Source organism: Colossoma macropomum, unplaced genomic scaffold, assembly GCF_904425465.1.
Source record: "Colossoma macropomum unplaced genomic scaffold, Colossoma_macropomum, whole genome shotgun sequence".
In the NCBI taxonomy this organism is placed as follows: Eukaryota; Metazoa; Chordata; class Actinopteri; order Characiformes; family Serrasalmidae; genus Colossoma; species Colossoma macropomum.
This window is the reverse complement of record NW_023494807.1, coordinates 17,964,276-17,987,937: the sequence shown is the minus strand read 5'-3', so window position 1 is coordinate 17,987,937 and position 23,662 is coordinate 17,964,276. Positions and strand designations below refer to the sequence as shown.

General features: G+C 38.7%; 1 protein-coding gene across 2 annotated transcripts in view; it reads left to right on the top strand.

The window, feature by feature from the left end:
- Nucleotides 1–1,084: 1,084 nt before the first annotated feature.
- The window catches only part of creb3l3b (cAMP responsive element binding protein 3-like 3b), a 52,926-nt gene continuing 30,348 nt past the window's right edge, over nt 1,085–23,662 (top strand). Inside the window, exons 1-4 of one of the 2 annotated variants that reach the window (XM_036556271.1) lie at nt 1,089–1,317; nt 11,553–11,669; nt 16,901–17,198; nt 22,319–22,455. In XM_036556271.1, the coding sequence (XP_036412164.1) occupies nt 1,297–1,317; nt 11,553–11,669; nt 16,901–17,198; nt 22,319–22,455 (573 nt within the window). In that variant the 5' untranslated portion in view covers nt 1,089–1,296. Of the gene's footprint in view, nt 1,318–11,552; nt 11,670–16,900; nt 17,199–22,318; nt 22,456–23,662 lie in introns of both variants that reach the window. The other variant, XM_036556272.1, reaches the window with a different exon arrangement.

Genomic DNA, 23,662 nt, shown 5'->3' with positions numbered 1-23,662 from the left:
GCAACCCCCTGGGATACCATAGCAATGGCCGAGCAACACCTTATCAACCACCAGGGATACCATAACCATGGCCTAGCACCACCTTAGCAACCACCTGGGATACCATAACTATGGCTGAGCTCCACCTTAGCAACCACCTGATACCATAGCAAGTGTCTAGCAAGACCTTAGCAACACTTGGGATAATATAACCATGGCTGAACAACACCTTAGCAACCACGTGTGATACCATTGCAACAGCCTAGCAACACCATAGCATCTACCTGGAATTACTAATGAAGCTATCAAAATCAACTGCAACTGCTGTGACTTTTGAAGCTTTGTTAGCTGGCTTTGCCAACTTAACCTTCTTTTTAAGCGTATACATGTGACGTTAACATGTAAAGACGTACGTTGTGATCTGAAAAACTCCCATGAAATCTAACCCAACACCTCTGACTTTTAAATGACTATTTCAGGCTTTACAGGGTGACCTGCAGCAGAGCACAGACACCTTTTAGTATGTGTTTTTGTCTCCTGACTCAGTAATGCCACTTCTTTTTAACACAACTGTAGCTCACATAGTGCAGCTTTAAAGAACCATCTATGGAAATATGTGCCCCATTGGGCACTTTCATTTTGAATAGTGTACTCTGATTTATAGACATTGCCATTTGGAATATCAACAAAAGTCAGTCATGGTGATATCAACAGTTATGGTTGATTGTCTGCAGTAATATTTCAACACAGAGTGCAATAAATGACTCGCTGCCTTAAAGAGTAACTGCTGTTCTCCTGCTAATCAGTTTCTCACTGAGAGATAGTTATGAATGCATCACAATCAAGAATGATTTTCTCCTACATTAGCAAGCACATAGTTTAATTCACAGTCTGCTTAAATTATTCCTGAGTAGTCTTGGTTTAATATAACAGAATGAATTCACACTTTCTGATTTGTGCTTTGAAGTTCCAATAAATGCCAGCTTCCAAGGAAAAATGATCTCAGCCTTTATTGCTCCTGTCTGGGTTACTGTCAGATAGTTAAAGCAATCATTGCCCAGTGACAGATAACTCCCATGGTACTGAAAAGCATGAGGTAACCTGTCAGTCACAGCCCTTCGACCAATAGCATGGGAATCCCGTCAATAACATGAGATAATCTGGTGTTCCAGACTTTGCCCTATAGCAGAACTGAACAGGTTAACCTTAGAAGGAAACACAGTGCGAGCTAAACCAAGAAATCTGGAATAATTCACAATCCTCATCCAACTGGATGTCTGTTTGTAAGTGACGTTCAAGGATTGCACCGCAGCCAAAATGGCACTGCTTCCTGACAAGGTATTGTGCTTTACTTCTTTTCTCTTAACTGTAGAATCATCTTTGGTTTAAAGAGAAGCTTGTTGGTTGGATATATCATGGTATTGTGTGTTGTCTAAACGTTGACTGGCAGAAGAATTGAAAATGGGCTTCTTGTTGTTGATTAATATCTTCTGTCCAAGTCACTGCACCACAGTTTAATGCTTTTCTGCTCAAACAGTCTGAAGGGGCCAAAAAGAGTCCTTTGGAACTACTTTTGGTTTGCCAATAGAACCTTTTAAGAGAGTTTGTTTAAATGAGAATTCCACAATTTAAAAAAAATGCATTATTTAGTGGTTGAGATGTAAACAGTCATTCAGAGTGGTTTGTTGTGAAATGGTTCATTGTATAGAAACATCACTCAGATTTCTTTACTGTGGTGGTGATAGGAACCAGGAGTCGCAATGTCTACAGCACAAATATAGCCATTTTATTTACTATCCAAACCCACCACTGAACCTACATGTCTTCTGAGTTTTTATATGTCACTCTGATGATGGTAAAGTAGTGTTAAATCTAAAAAAGTAAGTTTTCTTTGGGGACTATTTTGCCAAACAACGCCCTGGACGTACCTCTGCTCCAAAGCTTTATCTCAAAACTATCATAAAGCAATGTCTCAGGCATCAGATGACGTATTCATAAACACTTCATCTAATCACCTTCTGTGAGGAAGCTTTTAGAGCCATTAATCATTCCAGATGTCTGGTTCCCATCACCACCACTGTGAACAATTGGCTTAAGTTTCTCTAAAAAGAAGCGTTTCACACCAAACCACTCTGAATGACTTTGTTTACATCTACATCAAACCAATTAATAATGTTGAAATTTTGGAATTCCCCTTTTAAGGACCATTTTATTAATGAGATGAAGAACATTTTGAAGTTTAAAGAACTTCTACATAATGTTGAGGTTTTATACCAGCGGAAAAATTGCTCCAGGAACCCTACAGCCAAGCCAAGAACAATTTTTTTTATTTACACTTTTACGGAGTTGAGTTGAGTGTAAAAGGATTGGTAAACAGCAGACGGACTGAGTTAGGTGTGCCGACGCAAGAAAAACACAAAACGCATCTCACTGTTGAGCCACCTGAAAGGCCTCTTTAAGTGTTCTGCTCTTTGAGCGGAGAACATGAGGAGACCAAGTGGAAAAGCTTTCTGCAATTATCTTGATTCTGCTTTCATGTGGAAAAGTTAGCACAGTGTCCACATACAGTCTTAATAGTAAAGATGGCGAAAAGAGTTCTTCGGAGTAATGCAATGGAGGAGCCACTCTTAGCTCCCTAAAGAACTTTTTAACCCCTTTCTGCAGGCCTCCTAGTGGCCATTCCATAGCAAATGATTTGTTGGATATTTTATTAATACAGTCAAGTGCATATTTTGAGTCAAAATGTTTTTTTCTTTTCATTCAAATTTAATTAAAAATATTAAAATTGAGGGCTGAACTGAGGGACCTTAAAAACAGGCTAAACCAGTTTTTTCCTAGAACCATACATCCAATCAAAGAATCATTTAGGAACCTTTATTTTTAGTCAGTAGCCATGAAATGCAATTTTCACCTCCTCTTCAGTAACGTTGATGGAGAACAGTGATGTAAATATATACGATTTATAAAACTGTAAACAAACTGGATTTTCATCTTCATAGGTCAACAAGCAAGTCAACATTTCTAAAAGCATTTTACTGTGTTTAAAAGCTATGTTTTGTGATTTGTTGCTATATTTATGATATTTTGATCAAGAAAGCAGCAGTTTTACTGTCCGTCTGTGTGGAGAGGTGTGAATTGTTGTCACAGCAGGAGTTCTGCCCTTCCCCTTTTGCCCCTCATTGCTCGCTAGCGGTTCAACACAGTCACATCTGCCATTGGCTTCCACCTAACTATGGGGGAGAGCTGATTCACTATGAGCAATCAGATTTGGACCACCCCAACTCACACATTCACACTGTGAGTACATCTCATCTGTTCTGCTTTGCCTTTAAGGGGACAGTGAGTTCGTTCCAAAAAATTTCTGCATAACTAAAGATGTGAACAAAGTCATGATGTGAAATGCTCTATTCTAGAGAAACTTTTCACAGCACTGGTAATAGGAACCAGGTGTCTGAAAGGTTAAATGCCTCTAAAAATCTCCCTCACAAGAAGTTGTCACATGAAGCAGTTATGAATATGCTGCCTGATGCCCAAGACATTGGTTTATGATAGTTCTGCATCAAGATTTTGGCCTAATATGCATATTTTAAAATCCAAGAGGGATGCAGCAGGGTGTTGTAAATAGTCCCCAAAGAAAACTTTTTTTTATTTTATTTTAGCATTATCAGCATTACATATAAAAACTCAGAAGACATGCGTAGGCTCACTGGTGGTTTTGGATGGTAAACAAAATGGCTACATTTGTGTTGTAGACATTATGACACCTGGTTCCTATGAGCACCACTGTGGAGAAAATGTCAATCTGAAAGTTTCTTTTCAACAAACAATTTCTCATCAAACCACCACTGCTGTAAACAAATCCAAATAAGTAATTTCACATCAAACCACTCTGAATGACTGTATTTACATCTCAACCACTGAATTATGCAAAATTTTGAAGGGAAGAAAAAGCAAGAAATGTTGCAACAAAACCACACAGTGTTTTGTAATTAGTTCCACTGTTTGAAACCCTGTATGAATATAAATGCTGCTGTTTAATCCCTCAGAGGAGGGAATCAGATTTTGGGGGATACTTCATCAGGCCAAAACAAAAAGCAAAAGTATAAACAGCCTCAATCGAGTGACAAAACCATCAGCAGACTGCAGCGTTAAACGAATTCCACTGATTTTTCAAAGTTTTTCTCCATTGTTGTGATGTAAACAGAGTGGTCTGATGTGAAATAGTTATATTATATAGAAAGTTACAGATTTTTAAACAGTGGTGTTGATAGGAACCAGGGGTCACGATGTCTACAACACAAATATAGCCATATTATTTACTATCCAAAACCATTAGTGAACCTACACGTCTTCTTCAAGTTTTTATGTAATATTGATGATGGTAAAACAGTTGGAAATTGAAAAAATACATTTTCTTTGTGGACTATTTTGCCTTACAATGCCCTGCATGTACCCCTTTGCCATTAGTGGATTAAAATAAATGGATTAACAAAACATTTTAGGCCAAAACTTTATAACAAAACGTCGTAAATCAATGTCTCAGGCATCAGACAGCGTATTCATAATCATATTATAGAATAACTTTGTGTGACGAAACGTTTAGAGGCATTAAACCCTTCGGATGTCTGGTTCCTATCACCACCACTGTGAACAACTCGGACTCAGCAAGTTTCTCTAGAATGGAGCATTTCACGTCAGCGCTCTCAATGACTTTACATATTAACCATTTAATTAGGTACAAATTTTGAAAAAATTGGTGGAGTTCCCCTTTAAGTAAAAGCATTGTGCAGTTCATTTAGCTGAGATAAGTGTTATCTCTAAAAGAACACAGTGTGATCACTGTACAGTATTCATCACATGGAGCTTGAGAGAGCCCGTTAGGAGTAAATGACTAAACCCAAGTACTGCAAAGCCGGATCAATGAGCACTCTTAGTTGAAAAGCTATGGTGACCATCAGATAACAGCAGGATGGATTACTGCTGAAGATTGTCTTTAGACCTGGACCTTATTCTGTTTGTAAGACTGGTTTCATCAGCCCTCATGAACAGCCTGTTGTAACCTCTATAGTTTGTTGCTCTATTATGGATTACCTGAAGGCCTTGCTGTAGGAGAAAAACAATATCTATGTACTGTAAAAACATGTGCTGAAATCATATGTGTGCACTTGTTTAGCTGTATGATGTAAACAAAGTCATTCAAAATGGTTTGATGTCATTCATACTGTTCTAGAGAAACTTAGAGCCAGAATTGTAGCCAGTGGTGATGATAGGAACCAGACTACTGATTGTCTGATTAGTTTAATGCCTCTAAAAGTTACATCACACACAATTATTACACAAGTTGGTTACAAATACACTGCATGATGACTGAGACATTGTTTTACAGTGGTTTTGGAGTAAAGGTTTAGCCCAAAATGTGTTTTTTTTCCTAGTCTATTCATGGTAGAGTGGTATATGCAGGCCATTGTAAGGCAAATAGTACAGGCAAATAATGAAGCAGTTTCACTGGTCATTTTGGATAGTACATAAAATGGCTATATTTGTGGTATAAACATTGTGACCCCTAGTTCCCATCACCACCACTGTAAAGAAAATCTGAGTTTGCAAGTTTATCTACAACAAGCCTCTTCACATCAAACCACTCTGAATGACTTTGTTTACATCCCAGTGACAAAAAATGGAGGAATTTTGAAAAATTGGTTGGAATTCTCCTCATTTCTAAGTAGCCTTGCTTATGTTTTTCCTGACAGTGTATGACTGTTAGCTGTAATTGCAAGAAAGGTCCAATGGCTTGAATCTCACAAGATGCAATCCTAAGTAATGGAGACTGGCATGTACAGGATGATGCACAAACAAACATGCAGTTAGAGGAAATAAATTGGAACAGAAGGCAATTTTGTAGCACAGAAATTAGACAGGGACCACCTGGGGAGTGGCTTGCATCTTCTGATTTTACAGAATAGCAATGTAAACAAAGTAATTATATTCAACATTCAGTTGAAAATGCAACTGTTTCAAATATGCGAATGATTAGCACACATGATAGAACACTTTAGGTATGGATATAACTCTGTGTAAGACTCAGATACAGACCAGCATGACTGAAATGTTGACTTATTAGTGCTACTGGAAGGACAGCGGATCAGATAGTGTCCTGCTGTTTGAGTTCAAAACATTACAGACTATACAATTTAACTTGCCATGTCAGCCCCGTATTCTGTTATGCTTGACATTATGGGGGGATTCCACTGATTTTTTAAAATTTCTGTGTGGGTTTGAGTGGGTTGGTGTGAAATGCTCCGCTCTACAGAAATGTTAAAGATAGGACATCTGTAGTATTGTAATATATACACTGATGAAAAAATCATGGTAACTTACTGACTTAAAGAAATGAAGTAAAATTATACAAGAAACCGTACATATTACTAGATGAGTATAATAAACCCAAAAAATTAAGCTAGTGCAGTTGTTATGTTTTACATTGTACATGAATGGGTTATGAAACCATGCTGAAGAATTTTTTTGCAACGTTTGAGGTATGCTTTTGCCTAAAATGTATTTTTTAAATCCATTTGTGGCATAGGGGCACCTGCAGAGCATTGTAAGACAAAATAGTCACCAAAGAAAAATTCATTTTTCAGATTTACCACTATTTTACCATTATCAACATTTCATACCTCAGAGGAACCACATGTGGGTTCACTGGTCATTTTTGATAGTAAATTAAATGGCTATATTGGCCACCAGTTCCTATCACCACCATTGTAAAGAAATCAGAGTTGGTAAGTTTTCACATTAAACCACTCTGAATGACTTTGTTGACATCGCAAAGATTTAATTATGCACCAATTTTGAAAAATGGAATGGAGTGCAATTATCCTTTAAGTCAATGTTCCTTATTGATTAAATGATAAGGACAAAAATATAGGTATCCTCACAACATATTTGGACCCAGTGTAAAGGATTCATGCTAGTCTGGTGCTGATTTAGCTGGTCATCCGGCATAGTGATGGTCCAAAACACAACACATGCTGGTTTTTCTAGCAGGGTATAAGCGGCGCATTTGATGCCCAAAAGCTCTGGCTCAGTTGACAAAGTTGCATCATATCTTAGCAAACGCCACATGGGAATTCATGGCAAACTCTGCAAAGAATGGTAAAATGGAAATGCACTTTCTGAATCCACAAGTGATATTTTGTCATCAGTAAGGACAACTGCGACATTTGTATTGTGGTTGTAGATAGGTTATGCAACATTTTATGTAACAGCAGAAATAAGTGCTGCCAAAACTCTTTAAACATTTAAATGTGTTTATACTTTCATGCCCTTGCTGTAGATCTATGTAAAAAGAGGTAAAGCTTTTACCAGCATTTCCTCCAAAACAGACTATACAGAGCGATTGGAATGCACCTACAGTCTTATTGCTGTTGGATAGTAGTAGCAAAACCCGGAAATCCCACGGCGATGTTGTTGAGATTCTGTCAGCATGTGTACAAGCAGTCAATTGATTGGAGGTGTTGATCAGTACCATACTGACATGTCATATTTGAGTTCCAATTATGCATTACTGCCCTCAAAAACATATCTAGATGCCTATAATTACCTTACATACTGCATCAGTGTACACATCACAGGAGCTATAAGCATCCAAATCACTGACTGATTACCAAATACACTGTCCCAAATGTATTCAGTAATGTATTCCGTTACAAAACATAGAAAAGTAACATATTCAGAATACATTTTGAACACATCTTGGTAAAGCACTTGACAAAATCATGTCAGTAATACTGAGATTAATAACTGATCATTGCATTGGTTTATCAGTCTACTCAGGCTTTAGCAGAGCTCAGTAGGGCTGAGATTAATAACTGATTACTGCATTGGTTTATCAGTCTACTCAGGCTTTAGCAGAGCTCAGTTGGGCTGAGATTAATAACTGATTACTGCATTAGTTTTGTCTGTCAACTCAAGCTTTAGTAGAGCTCAGTAACACTGAGATTAATAACTGATCACCGCATTGGTTTATCAGTCTACTCAGGCTTCAGTAATAACTTCTGTGTTTGTAAAGAAGCTGCTAATTGAAGTGAGTAAATATTCTAAAAGTATTGTCCGAATAATGCAAAAGGTAACTTTACTATAAATACTGCCTTTTCAACATGTAACTTGGACTGAATACAGGTACTTAATTTCTGTATGTATGTAGTTTGCATGTGTGTAGCTTAAAAATGACGATGTCATGCATGTGCAGTATGAACATGGCACTTAAAGTTTATAACTAAAAGAAGGTAATTACCATGTTATCACCCTTTGGCCTGTTTCAACTTTTACAGTGTACAAATGGTATTATCCTGTAACTTCATGGATTACAATGCAAACTATTATTAAATTAATGCCATTATACTATTATTACTGTTATTATAGAATATTATAGAACTAGAGAATGGAGTCAGTCAGCCAAGACATATTTGGTGTCTGAAGTTTGCTTTAGTCTTGCACTGGAGCTGCGAGGCTAATGTAGCTAACAAGTAATGGAAGCTTATCTCAGACAGACTTGCTGATGTGCTTTCTGACACTGTATGACATGCAAAAATGACCAAAAAAGCTAAAAACAGTAGTAGCAGCCATCTGAACTGTGAAGCCTGAATGTTGTCGTGCAGTTTATTCCATGTTGATTGGCATATTTCACTATTTTTTGACACTGTAATGTCACAGACATTATGACACTAGTGACAGCTGCTGTGCAGAGCACTGTGTCAACTTTAGGCCCCCTGCATGTCACAGTAATGATCCAGCACACACCCCATGCTGTCAAATAAATACTTAATGTTATTGCTCTGAAAATGCACCACGATTTATAGCAACAAGAGCAGAAATGTGTCAAAAGAGAAGATCTGTTCTCCTCCTGTCCTGCATTAAGTGTCTCTCTGCAGCGATTGGCTCACTTTCTCAGTCCTTTACTGTGCAGTAAATAGGAGGTTTCTATTAAGGGCTGAAGGGCTCAGGTATAGGTCTGAGAGAAAAGGCTGTGATTTCAGAGCGTATGGCTTCCAGCAGCCCTGCTCTCAGAGGATTTACCCCACAATCACAACTCTCCCTGTGTTTCATCATTTTCCCACTTTAAGATAAGAGAACTCTAAAGGTGAATGAACGTTTCGTTCCACTGATAAATGCAGTCTCTCTCTCTCTCTGTTTCTCTCTCTCCTTCTCTATTGCTGTGTGTGTATATATCTATATTTCTCTCTCTCTCTCTCTCTCTCTCTCTGTATATATATATATATATATATATATATATATATATATATATATATATATATATCAGAGCAAAATCTTGTATTTCCATTTGACATGATTTGAAGGTGCCTGTTGCTCTTTACATTATATGTAAACTTCATGATGAATGGACCAAAGAAAATGACCCCAAATTACATGTAAAAATGTCTGGTTCCATTGACTTACATTGAAAGTAAAGTATGTTTTTTCCTTCTCCTGTAAAGTTACCATTTTGGAGATACAAGGTTTTGTTCCAACAGCAGCGATATATGTATCTATGTATGTATATATATATATATATGCATATCTACCCATATACTGTTGTTGTTGTACATATAAATGTATCTCTTTATCTCTTCCTCTATTTCTCTCTCATGCATTCTCTATTCTCTCTCTCTCTCTGTGTGTGTGAATAATATGATTTAGGTTAATGACTAATCCAGCACTATTACAGTAATGGACTTTAATGGACTGTAACTATTTTTTCAACTGCTTAAAAGTGCTTCATTTTCTAAAAGTGTCAGTATGATTTTCCATTCTTTAATACTACACAATCTTGAGTACATCTCTCTCTCTCTCTCTCTCTCTCTCTCTCTCTCTCTCTCTCTATTAAGAATAAGATTGTGGGTAATTTCTGATTACAATGGAATAAACTAAGCCTGCTTTTTCAAGTGTCAAATGTTCTGTTTAATAGCTCAAATTCTGATGACTCATTTTTTAATGCAGTTTATATTTGCAAAAAGACTATATGTGAGTAGATTTAAGGCTTGGGAAGTGTAACTTCAGGCATGGGTTTTAGTTTTGATTCATTCATAACTGTGAAAAAATACAACACAAACTAACAAGTGATGTGCACATATTCTGAGAGGTTTGATGTGTTGAGGGGCTGAATCAGATGAACAAAGGAACAGTGAATTTCAGTCTGACTGAAAGATTGTGTAGTCTGGCAGATTGAGTGTTGCATACTAAATAATGAACAATAGTCCAGATATACAGATGTGATGGGTTATTTTCAAAGGAGAGAACTGCGTATACACTCACTGGCCACTTTATCAGAAACCCTTACTAAATAGTGTACAGTTTGACACTGTAGCCCATCTGATGATGCACATATTGTGTCAACCACCCTTTAACCTTTGATCAATGGTCCGTTTCTGACCACAGAGCCGTTCTTGGTTGGATATTTTTCAGTGATGGACAGTTCATAACTTAGCAGTGATACCCCTGTGCCTGATCCATTCGTACCAGCACCACCCACACTACCATAACACTGGCATGTCACTCTTGTGCTGAGAATGATCCACCTCTGAAAATAATATCTGGTCAACATTAATTATGTGGTCAGAAACTGACTAATGATAAGAGGGGTAGAGGAGGTATAATAAACAGCGCAGCAGTGTATACCTAAAGAGTAGATCTATATTGTACACAGAAGTCCTAAAGCAGCTAGTGAATAATACAAAATATGTCTTTCCAATTAAGTGGCCAGTTAGTGGAAGTGCAAAGTAGGCATTTCCCATAAAGTGGCCAGGGGCAGCATAAGGTCGGTGTTTCTAGGGTTCTCTAATAAAGTGGCCAGTGAGTGGAAGCACAAAGTAGGGTTCTCTAATAAAGTGGCCAGTGGAAGTCTAAAGTTGGTGTTTCTAATAAAGTGGCTAGTGTTTGAAAGCACAAGGTAGGGTTCTCTAATAAAGTGGCCACTGGAAGTATAAGGTTGGTATTGTTAATAAAGTGGCCTGGGGAAGTACAAGGTAGTCGTTTCTAATAAAGTGGCCAGTGGCATTATAAGGTTGGTGTTTCTAATAAAGTGGCCAGTGAGTGGAAGCACAAAGTAGGGTTCTCTAATAAAGTGGCCAGTGGCAGTATAAGTTTGGTGTTTCTAATAAAGTGGCCAGTGAGTGGAAGTACAAGGTAGGGTTCTCTAAAAAGTGGCCAGTGGAAGTAGAAGGTAGGTATTGTTAATAAAGTGGCCAGTGGAAATACAAGGTAGTCATTTCTAATACAGAGGCCAGTGGCAGCATAAGGTTAGTGTTTCTAATAAAGTGGCAGTATAAGATTGGTGTTTCTAATAAAGTGGTCAGTGAGTGGAAACATAAGGTAGGGTTCTGTAATAAAGTGGCCAGTGGAAGTATAAAGTTGGTGTTTCTAATAAAGTGTCCAGTGAGTGGAAGCACAAGATAGGGTTCTCTAATAAAGTGGAGAATGTTTGTAGATCCAAGAAGCACCAGAAGTAACACCCTCCCCTCCCCCCCCCTCTCTCCCTCTCCCTCTCTCCCTCTCTCTCTCTCTCTCTCTCTCAGAGCTTCTCTGGGATGGAATTCTTAGATCTCCTCCTCGAGCAGACTGATGGGAACTGTCATCCTGAGAGACCGGGCCATGGCCTTGCTAACCCAGACTGGCCAATCACAGATCAAAGTGTGAGTGTCATGGCACATGACATGCCTGACCCAAAATCATACTGATTTGTTTTTGTGAGATGAAGTGTGCGCACCACAGCCATGTACAGATTCGGGTCTCGTTTTTGATCCTCCAACTCCCTTTCATTCAAACAAGTCAGTCGTGCTATGTAGCTCCCCTTGAGCAAAGCTAGTTCTTTAGCTGGCAGCTCTTCAGACACTGCAGAGTGGGCGGAGCTTTCTGTCCCTCAGTGGCTCACACGCACTCGCAGTGCGAGCAGCATGAAGGAGTCAAAGCTCCTTCATTTAGAGCACGGTGTCGGCTCATTAAGCATGTCTGACCTGCTTCTGTGTGTGAGTGCACATGTGTGTGCCGTTGGGTCTGAACACGTGTGTACAGTCGTACGCAAATGTTTGAACACCCCAGTTATGTGAAAGTGAAAATAAGTTAGCACATCCAGAGAATACACTTACATATGGCATTTTTTTTTGCTGAGTTTAACATATTGGAAAAAACAAAACACAGAATATAAAATGTGCCATAACTTTTGCACAGGCCACATTTTGTGTTTTTATTTTTTAAATATTTAGCCAAAGAAATAATAAAAAAAAATGGATTTAAGGATAAATTGTAAAAATGTGACATGCCATATGCTGTCTCAGGTAGTTGAGACTGCAGTTCCACTGCTCCACAGCCCATTGCTGGGGGCTTTATTCCCCTCTAGCCGATATTTGGCATTTGGCACGGTGAGCTTAGTGCAGCTGCTCCAGAGCGTCTCATTCTATTGGCTTTTCTATCGAGATTATACAAGCTGTATGCGCGCAATTGAGCGCCTGTGTCAGCAATGGATGCACCACAGCAAAGCGAAATGCTTACCTCACCAAATCTTGGTATCTTCATGATCCAGATAAAAAGTTAAAGAGTTAATTTAGTGCTGAGTCAATATGGAAATAATTAAAAACACACACATATAGACACATACTTCTACCATCTTAAATTGTCAAGATGTAACAAAGTCATTCAAGGAGGTTTGATATGAAATGCACTGCTTTACAGGAGCTTACACAGTCAGAATTGTTCACAGTGGTGATGATAGGAACCAGACATCTGAAGCATTTAATGCCACAGCAAAGGGTGTATCAGATGTGGCCCAGATATGTTCAGTGCTGTTCCTGCATATCAATAAAGACAGGCCCAACAGCGATGAGACAAAGTGCAAGTGTACATGTATGTCACTTACTGTTAGCACACGGTGTAATTTTGCATTACTGCATATCATACCTATGACGCTCTCCACGTCTTCTCTTAACATCAGCTTATTTTTCTCCTCCAATCACTGCTTAGTAACTGTTAAACTATATTTCAGTATCTCGCTCCAGCTTTCAGGTTTTCAGTAGTGAGCTAGAGTCCCTGTGAATGTACCTTGAATATGAAGCTCCAGGTACTCAAAAGATGTGCCTGTAAAAAAGTGAGACCTAAAACTTCGACAGATTATAAGATGTAAGCCAAATGTAAAATGTCAACCACCTGAGTAAAAATTCTGGTGATCTGCATCATCAGAAGTGAGATATAAATAAGTAAATACAACAAATACAGCAAAATAAAAAAAATATGCTTTAGCTAGTCCTACTCAGTAACCGTGAATGAATCACATGCGTCACGTCCATCATCAGCAAACAGTCTAACGAGCAGAACCAGCCTTCACTGCGAAGATTAACTCTGAACAGCTCTCAGCTGCATTATTAGAGCGAGACAAAGGCGAAAAAGAGTGAGATGTGTTGCTTTTCCACGGTTTACAGGCTTTAATTTCAGTTCAGCGCTGCTGCCATGGTAACGCTGAATGATGGCACACGCGCAGCGGAAAAAAAGCACATGAATTCCAATCTGAGCATCACATTATGCTCGCATGGCCACAAATCGGATATATATCTGACCAAGGACCACATATGAAAGTGGCTCAGGTCAGATTTTAAAAGATCAGATTTGCGTGTCTACACAGCCCTGAAAACATCAGATCTGAGTCACATTAGATCAAAAAATTGGATTTGTGCCACTTCAAACTGGTAATGTGAACATAGCCAAATATTTCTTATTTTGAGATTGTTGTAACCTTATTTTAAGATTATTTCATTTGTAGCCATTTTTACTTGCTTTAAGTAATTTTCTTGAGTAAAATTTTTTCTCTATATTGGCAGATAATTTTGCTGTTGTCAAGCTTAATAAAATCACCTAAAACAAGTAAACATGTCCAGAATAGAGGTAAATAATTAGTTAATTAATTACAAATTAAAAACATTAGATATATTAACTAGATTTATGATAATTTCTACTTGCTAAGTTATTATTTTTGCTGTAGTTCAAAAAAGATTAGACTTAAACTTAGTCCCTGTTCAAGACAATCAATGTACAACCCCATTTCCAAAAAAGTTGGGACGCTGTGCAAAATACAATGATGTGCAAATCATTTAAACCCTACACTTCATTGAAAATAGTACAAAGACAACATGTCAAATATTGAGACTGAGAAATTGTATTGTTTTTTGAAAAATATATGCCCATTTTGAATTTGATGCCAACAACACGCTCCAAAAAAGTTGGGACGGGGGCAACAAAAGGCTGGTAAAGATGTGTAATGCTAAAAAAAACACCTGGGGGTTAATTGGCAACAGGTCAGTGACATAATTGGGTATAAAAAAGCATCTCAGAGAGACTGAGTCTTTCAGAAGTAAAGATGAGGAGGGGTTCACCACTCTGTGAAAGACTGCTTAAGCAAATAGTGCAACAATTCAAGAATAATGTTTCTCAACATAAAATAGCGAAGAACTTTTGTTTTTCATCATCTACATACATAATAACATTAATAGATTCAGAGAATCTGGAGAGATCCCTGTATGCAAGGGACAAGGCAAAGAAACAGTATTTGCTGGCCATGATCTTTGGGCTCTGAGGCAGCACTGCATTAAAAACAGATATGATTCTGTAGTGGAAATCAGTGCATGGGCTCAGAAACACTTCTGAAAACCACTGTCTATGAAAACAGTTCATCGCTGCATCCACAAATGCTAGTTAAAACTCTAAAACGCAAAGAAGAAAACGTTTACAAACAGATCCAAAAACATTGCCACCTTCTCTGGGCCTGAGCTCATTTAAAATGGAATGAGGGGAAGTGAAAAAGTGTCCTGTGGTTGAACGACTAAAGGTCGAACAGGCTAAAGACCACTCAGCCTGTTATCAGTGCACTGAAGCACAAAAGCCAGTATTCATGATGGTATAGGGATGCATTAGTGCACATGGCATGGGTGACGTGCACATCTGTGCATCAGTGCTAAACTGACCTGCCTGCAGTCCAGACGTGTCACCCACTGAAAACATTTAGTGCATTATGGAGCAAAAAATATGACAAAGGAGACCCGAACTGTTGAGCAGCTGAGATCCTATATCAAACAAGAACAGGAAAACATTTCATGTTCAAAACTACAGCAACTGATCTCATCAGTTTCCAGTTCCCTTACAGAGTGCTGTTAAAAGAAGAGGTGATGAAACACAGTGGTAAACATGCCCCTGTCCCAACTTTTTTGGAACGTGTTGTTGGCATCAAATTCAAAATGAGCATATAATTTTCAAAAAACAATAAAATTTCTCAGTTTCAACATTTGATATGTTGTCTGTAGTATTTTCCTTTAAAAACATGGTTTACATGATTTGCACATCATTGCATTCTATTTTTATTTACATTTTGCACAGCGTCCCTACTTTTTTGGAAATGGGGTTGTAATTAGAGGGAAATTCAAAGAACAAAACAAAGCAAAAAAGATTTAAACATATATACTGTTGTTTTGACTAAAACTGCTCAACAAATGGATGACTAGAAGTTGAAACACCAGTATAGCTCTTCGCTCTCTCAGTGACTCCCTCTGGAACTAAGAGTACGCATTTTACAGGTTAGCTGCTGGGCTGAGGCTGAACTTTGCTGTGTTCTGATCACGAAAACACAGTCTGTTACATTAACTATGAAGAAAATGCTGGCTATCTGCACTGAATCAAATTCTGCTTCTTTATAAACTTGTACTTGTTATGAATGACTTAGACTAGGCTAATCGCTTGTTAGCAAGCTAGCTTACTTTACCACAACATATTTACAGTTTGGCACTTTGGGCTCACCTGTTTTCTGAAACAAACTTGTCAGCAGTTGTCTACCTGCCCTCTTTTCGAATCAAGTCAAGTCAAAGTTTTATTTATATAGCGCTTTTTACAACGCCATGAGCGTCGCCAATGGCGACAGTGGCAAGGAAAAACTAAAAGCAAGAGGAATAAACCTTGAGAGGAACCAAGACTCAAAAGGGAAACCCATCCTCCTCTGGTCGACACCGTATAGCAAACAATAACATGAGCAAAATGAACAGAGGATAAGGTTTTAATGTTAGTATAAAATATTAAAATACAGAAAAGGGGAAAAGCAGGTGAAGCAATAGTTAGAATTAAATAGTTTGAGCCTGTGCAGCAGGAGCAGCAGCAGTATCATCAGAAAGGTCAGTTCATGCAGGTGAGGTTTGCATGGCATTGTGCAGCAGGAAGCTCCATGGTGGTCAAACTGGTCCAGAAGGCTGGTGAGCAGCGGGAACCCAATCAAGGCCGAAGAAGCAACAGCATCAGACCGTATAGGATGGGCAGTTGTTCAACTCGGCAAAGAGAACACACAGGGAATTAGTTCTGATAGCTGTTCTCGCTCTTTGCGCATCTTGTGCTTCTGAAATCTGATGAAATTTTGGTTTTTGTTTCATTGTGTTTTGAGAACTGGCTGGTCCACTGACTGCTCTCTTTAGACGCGTTATTTACGCAATAGATTTGCGCACCAGAGGATAAAACCACTTTTGTTTCTGAGGTGGAAGGAAGAGGAGAAAACAGACGAATAAGCAGATAAAGGATTTAACACACAGATAAGCAGAACTTATGATGAAAGTTATTACTTATTTCTATAATGGATCAGACACAGAGTGTAAAAACCCAGAAGACGTGTAGGTTCACTGGTCATTTTGAATAGTAAATAAAATGATTATCTCTGTGTTGCAGACATTGTGAACCCTGGTTCCTATCACCGCCACTGTAAAGGGGTCCGAGTCAATAAGTTTGAACCATTTCACATCAAACCACTCTGAATGAATTTGTTTATACAGAATTTTTAATAAATTGGTGGAATTCCCCTTTAACTTCACACAAGTAATAGTACAATAGTATGTATATGTGTGTGTAGTTCATGTGTGACAGTGAAGATGCAGCTGTACGTTTCCTGGACTCCCTGCTGTGTGTGTCTGAGCGTGCGTCGGACCCCGGCTCCCCACCGTGGGCCCCATCTCCCTGCGACAGTGGCATTAGTGAGGACCCCCCATCAGACCAGCGGGACACCCCTCCTCCCTCCAGCCCACTCTTCCACTCCTTCTTCCACCCTCAGCACCTTCTTCCTCAGGCCCAGCCACAGCAGCAACTGCAGCAGCAACAGCAGGCCGGAACCACCATGAGCTCAGCAGAACCAGATGTGTCCATTGATGTGGGTGAGGAACTTTTCTTCAAAGAATTTTATGAAATATAATTGAAGTTCAAAGCAATTATGGTAATGTACCCAATGCATGCAGCGTTCAGCAGCAGTGGATGCGCTAATTGGGAGCTTTCATTTTAGGCTCCAGAAGAGTGGCAAAGGATCAGAAAGAGCTGAAAGAGTGAAAATTCACTCCAAAAAGAACATTTTCTTATTTGTGTGCATTGTCTTTCACTAATGTTCTCAGAGATAAAGCTCTTTGAAGTGTGACATACTCTATGATAACAAGAACAATTGCTTTTAGCTTTTGAAATGAAACTGCCAGTGGGATTTGGTTTTATTCTCACCACATGATACGTTTTGACAGGTTTATAAATGAGATTTCTCGGTCTTAGTAAGCACAAAACAATTCAGAAATGCTTTTCTCTTATGAGTAAGTGGCATGGATTCTTAAAGGGCCCATATCACGGAAAACTGATTTTGTCACTCTTTTGAAATAGTTTGATGTAGTATGTAAACATTGTTAAAGTTTGAACTTTACTGGCTTGGAGGTGATCCAAAGTTGTGGTTGAAAAGCAGGCAGAGGTCAGATCCAAAATGAGCCAGAGACAACAAGAGATAAACATAACAGAAGAAAGTCCAGGCAAACAGTATCCAAACAGAGAGCAGGCAAAAGGGCAAAGTCAATAAATACAGAAGATCAATCAGGTACACAGGATGTCAACCAAAACACAGGGCAGAAAGCTCAGCAGCTCTGTGAAAGAATACCTCACACTGAGCTAAGCTAAAGCCAGGATTTAAATAAGCTCCCTGGACAAAAAATTGGTCACCTTGCGCGTTTAAGGTGGTAGTAATTCAGTCTCCTGCAGATGGAGTTGCACAAGGATGATTAATAAGGAGATTTGAAAAGAGGTGGTACACTGCAGTGAATGTCTTGTCTGATGTAAGGAAAATGGGTTGCAAAGCAGATGTTAATGTTTGGCAAAACAGAGTGATTGCATTTAGGTGTGCCAAAGTTCATAGTGTGAAGGAAGTAGCTGAAATTGCAGGTGTATTGAAGCCTACGGTCATACAGGTCTATCAGCAGTGGTAAAAATCCCAGTCTACAGGAAATTCTCGTCTTAATTGTGGCAGAACTGACGTACAGGGACCTCCAGCGTGTTTCAGAGAATTTCTTCTAGAAGTCAATACAGGTCCCTCACAATCAATTTCTGAAAGAACACTCCACAGGGAACAGCATACTATGAACATATGGAACACAGTGGCATGCAAGAGGCCTTTGCTCACATCTGCTCACAAAGTTGCCCGGTTACAGTGGGCGAAGAGACACAAAAATTGGGCTGTTCATGACTGGAAACATGTTATCTGGTCAGATGAATCTCGTCTCTGCCTGTATGTGAGCGATGCTAGGCCTGCGTGTTCATCGAAGACCTCAGGAAGCCTTCAATGAGGACTATGTGCAAGGTGTGGTTCAAGCTGGAGGGGGCTCTTTGATGTACTGGGAGTGTTTTAATTATGCAGAAAAGGGTCCTTTGGTTGAGGTGACAATAAATTTGAACCACAGTGCCAACATTGAGCTGCTGGACAACAGCTTTTGCCTTTTGCTCATCATCTTACAGAGGAACATAACATTCCTGTCCCAGTATTCCAAGATGACAATTCTCGCTTTAACAGGGCTGCAAATGTGACTGACTGACATGATGAACATTCAGGAGCATTCACACATCTGGACCGGCCATACAAAATCCCCAGATGTGAATTCTTTTGAAAATTCGTGGGACTATCTGGAACAATGAGTATGATGCCAGGCAAGGCGTCCTCTAAATCTGGCCAAACTGCGCGGTTCTTTGATGCAAGAGTGGCAGAACATTGATGTTGCCTACATCCAGAAACTTGTCCAGGGCTGGAGGGATGCATGACACAAATGTACTGTTCATTCCCGTTTTGAATTCAGTGTTTTTGTGGTGTCACAAAAAACAGTACATTACATCTATCCATCTATTCCGCCCACAGCAGTTCAGTCCCACCTATTCACATAGAAGTTATATGAAGTGTTTCGGTCTGGACTGCTTTTCAGATGGGATGCAGTGCAGGGCAGCCAGTCAAAACAGATGTCATTTACATATATCAGTCTTAAAGGCACAGTGACAAAAATACTGTCATATGCAAAAGTTTGGGCACTGCTGGGCAAATATTAGCTTTTTAAGTGAAAATAAGTTAATAACATATCCTCTACAGACAACACACTTTTTATGCACATTTTAATGCACAATTACTGTTTATTTGCTGAATTTAAAACCATAAAATGTGGGATGTGCAAAAGTTATGGCACATTTAATGTTTTGTCTTTTTCCCCCTACATATTCCTTAGTAAATAAACAGAAATAGTGCATTAAAAATAGCAGAAAATGCCATACTTAAGTGTGTGTTTACTTATCCTCACTTAAAATTAACAAAATGTAATCTGTGGTGTTCAAATTTTGCATCTGACTGTAAACTTGTTTAGAATTAACTAAGGTGTAAAGAAGGGCTGCAAAAAAGTCTTATAAAGATGAATTATGTCTGTTTTTTGTACACCAAACAACACAAACTACAAACAAAATGTAAATGTGTAAATGTGATCTGTCCTTTTTAAAACTATGGGTGCCTAACAGAGTTCTTTAGCATGATGCTATAGGACAAGGGTGTCCAATCTTATCCACAAAGGGCCGGTGTGGCTGCATGTTTTTATTCCAGCAAAGCAGGAGATCACATGATCAGCTGTTTGACTCAAAGCAGCTGATTAAAGAACTGGAATCAGGTGAGCTCCTGCTTGCTTGTAATGAAAACCTGCAGCCACACTGGCCCTTTGCAGGTAAGATTGGACACCCCTACTATAGGAGAACCACTTTTGAGTTTTTTAATCTACAGTGGATGGTTCTTTGAAGAGCCACTTGAGTGTGAAGAACCTTTTTTAGCCTTTGTATACGTGAACATTTTGAAGTGAAACCTGTCCTTTACTGCTTTACTAAACCATTTTGCACAAAAAAGAAAGATGATTAAAAGGCACATTTCCAGCTTTATTTTCTGCACCACTGGATATTTATAGTGTCTTTCTGGGACACCAGAAGAATCAAAATGATTACGATGTTACAGCTCTGGTAGTGTAGACTCTGATTTGATAGGCTCTTCTTTTTAGGAAAATCACAGTGTTCCTCAAAGGCTTTTTTATGGGTAATGACTTACAGAGAATTACAGAGAGTTGAATATGTACTGTATTGTTTGGGGTTTCAAAAACCAATTTGCACATGGCCTGTGAGCACATGACAAAATGGCATGTACAAATGGGAGGGTTAGATTTATATTGTCCTACAGCAGGGTTGCTGAGCTGTGTTCTTGCAGAGATTTGTTCCAACCACACTGCCCTGAAGGGTTTCATTCCAATCAAACAACCATGCAGAGTGCTGTTCCGGCCCTACCACCTTGAGGAGGTTTGTTGCAGTCCTGCTGCCCTGCAGAGTTTTGTTCCAGATGTAATACACCATTGATGTTGCCTGGAATAATCACGTCATCTCTCGTCTTCTCAAGTCATTTATTCTTTAGCCCCTGGGCAAATGACATTGTTTCATTTATGTCCTGTTGAATTGCTGGAACATGATAATTAATCCAGTCCTGAGTTGTTTTTCTCTGTGGGAAAAACAGATGACGTTTTAAAAAATTGTCCCTAATTGGCCCTTTGTGGTTACCGATGAGTTTCAAATCCACTACATTTTGTCCTACGTAAGAATGTCATGATATCATTTGAATTATGAGGTGATTAAGTAGTCAAATAGGAATATTAATACATATATTCTACATGCATGCTAACATACATGCTAAGACTTGGCATCCCTTCTTAGTAAAGCAATGCATGCCTACAACAAGATGTGAGAACAGCATCCTAATGTGTGGCCACAACTTAGCAAAGCATGGGAACAAATTAATTAAGTTGTTGCCACAATGTAGGAAGATGTGGAAATGTGGTAATTAAGTCATGGCAATGACTTAGTAAGGCATGGGAACAAGATAATTGTCAAAGTGAAGTCGTAGCCACGGCTTAGTCAGTCGTGAGAATGGAATGATTAAGTCATAGCCATGATTTAGTAAGTCGATGGAACAAGATAATTAAGTTGTCGTGGCCACAACTTAGTAAGGTGTGGGAATGATAAAATTTAGTTGTGGTCATGACTTAGTGAGGCATGGGAATGAGATAATTAAGTTGTGATAGTTGTGGCCATGATGTAGAATGGTGTAGGAATGACATAATTAAATTGTAACCATGACTTCGTAAGGTGTGAGAACAAGATAATAATTAAGTTCTGATAGCTATGTCATGGCCACAACTTAGTAAGGCATGGGAACAAGATAATTAAGTTGTGACTAAGTTGTGTGTAATGACTTAATTGTCCAATGTTCCTTAATTTCCATGCCTTACTAAGTTGGAAATCTCATTGCCATGACTTACTAAGTCATGGACATATTTATCTCATTCCTACGCTTTATTAATTATGGCCATGCCTTAATGATCTCATTCCCCCTATGACTTAGTCATAAGGCATGCCTTAATTATCTTACTATCATTCATATATATATGTATATGTATATATATATATATGTATATATATATATATATATATATATATATATATATATATATATATATATATGGATAGATAGATAGATAGATAGATAGATATAGATGTATGTATTGTCCACCCTCCTTGTATCTACACTCTCTGTCCATTTTATCAGCTCCACTTACCATAGAGGAGAACTATATAGTTCTACAATTACAGACTGTAGTCCATCTGTTTCTCTGCATACTTTGTTACCCCCATTTACCCTGTTCTTCAGTGGTCATTTGGCAGGATATTTTTGGTGGACTATTCTCAGTTCCACAGTGACACTGAGATGCAAGTAATACCTGTTCTGTGGTGGTCCTGACCACGGAAAAACAGTGAATACATATGTAAATATGAATAAATAATACGTATAAATGTCAGCTGTATATAAGTTCTTTATATTTATGTATGGGTACATACATATATAATACATATGTGTCCTTATGTTCTGACATTGTTTAAAAACATATGTGTGTGTGTGTGTGTGTCCATGCAGCTTCCTGGGAGTCAAGTATGTTCTCATACAGGCCTGTGGTTCCTGAGTGTGTTCCAACAGTAGTACTGAGTCCACAAACCCCTTCGGTTTATCAGCTTAGTGTGAAGGACCTGCTGCTGTCCAGCGTGGGAGAGGCTGTGAGTACAGACTGTTGCTTTTGTGCTGTTTGACACTGTAAGCAGCAATCCAGTGGAAGTGGTATAAAAAAACACTGCTTTCCTGCATTGAAGAAACTTCAGAGAAGAGTTAACTGAGAGAGTGTATGTATATGAAAGACAGCTCAAGGCATGTGTATATGTGTTAATGTGTGTGTGTGTGTGTGTGTGTGTGTGTGTGTGTGTGTGTGTGTGTATGCATGGGTGGTGAGGGAGAGACGAGGGATGCGAGGGAGACGGAGGTGTCGTTTCTTTGTGGAAATCTCTAAAGAGACCTGTACAAATGCAATGGGAAGAGATTAATCTGATGGGGCCTATGCTCTAACGAATGACAGCTCAGGGAATGAGGCGGTTAGAAGCAGAGGAGAGCAACTTTCATGGAGCAGTGAGACAATAAACACACAGGAGACATGGGCATGTAAATCTGCACCTATTTGAATTCATACCACAGCATAAATCCAGCTATTTTAGGCTGCTGGTAATTACAGCAGTGTGGAGGGAGAGCAATGTAGGCTGGGCTACGTTCATACAGAAACAGTGATCTGAGGTTTATGTATCCATCAGCTCAGGTTTACTTACTAGAAACAGTCAGCATCCTTGCATTTAACCCCTTAAAGTTTTATTACACACTTCTATGATCTAAGAACAGCTCAATCAGTTTGCACTGAGGTCCCTGGAGTTACTCAATAATAAATCTTAGTATGTAATAAGCCTGGGATTTGAAGGGGTTAAATGTATACTGCAGTATTTTTTCAACATTATTTCTGTTTATAGCATCCATAGCATATAGTCATTTTCCACAGATAATAATTCCATCAAGCTTCTTTGTACTTAGACTTAAAAGTCACTTATAATTGAAGTCAATGGGCACCTGTGTCACCACCTGCCCAATGGTTTCTATTATAAGTGCTTTTAGAATGAACAGATTTTCTGTTATTTTCTGAGTACAGGAAAATGTAAAACAACAATTTGCTGCAGATACATCAGAGGTTTCATTTCCAGTTAAGATCCAAGGAAACATGTCTGTATGTATTCCCAGTATGTTTTGGAGACTGAACCAGTTTACATTGTAACAATTGGTTAGCATAATGTGATTTCTGTGAACTATTGTCTTTTCACATACACTTCCGTCAGCAATTATTGTGTAAAAGTCTTATTGTTGCCATATTATTCATAATATAGCTACATA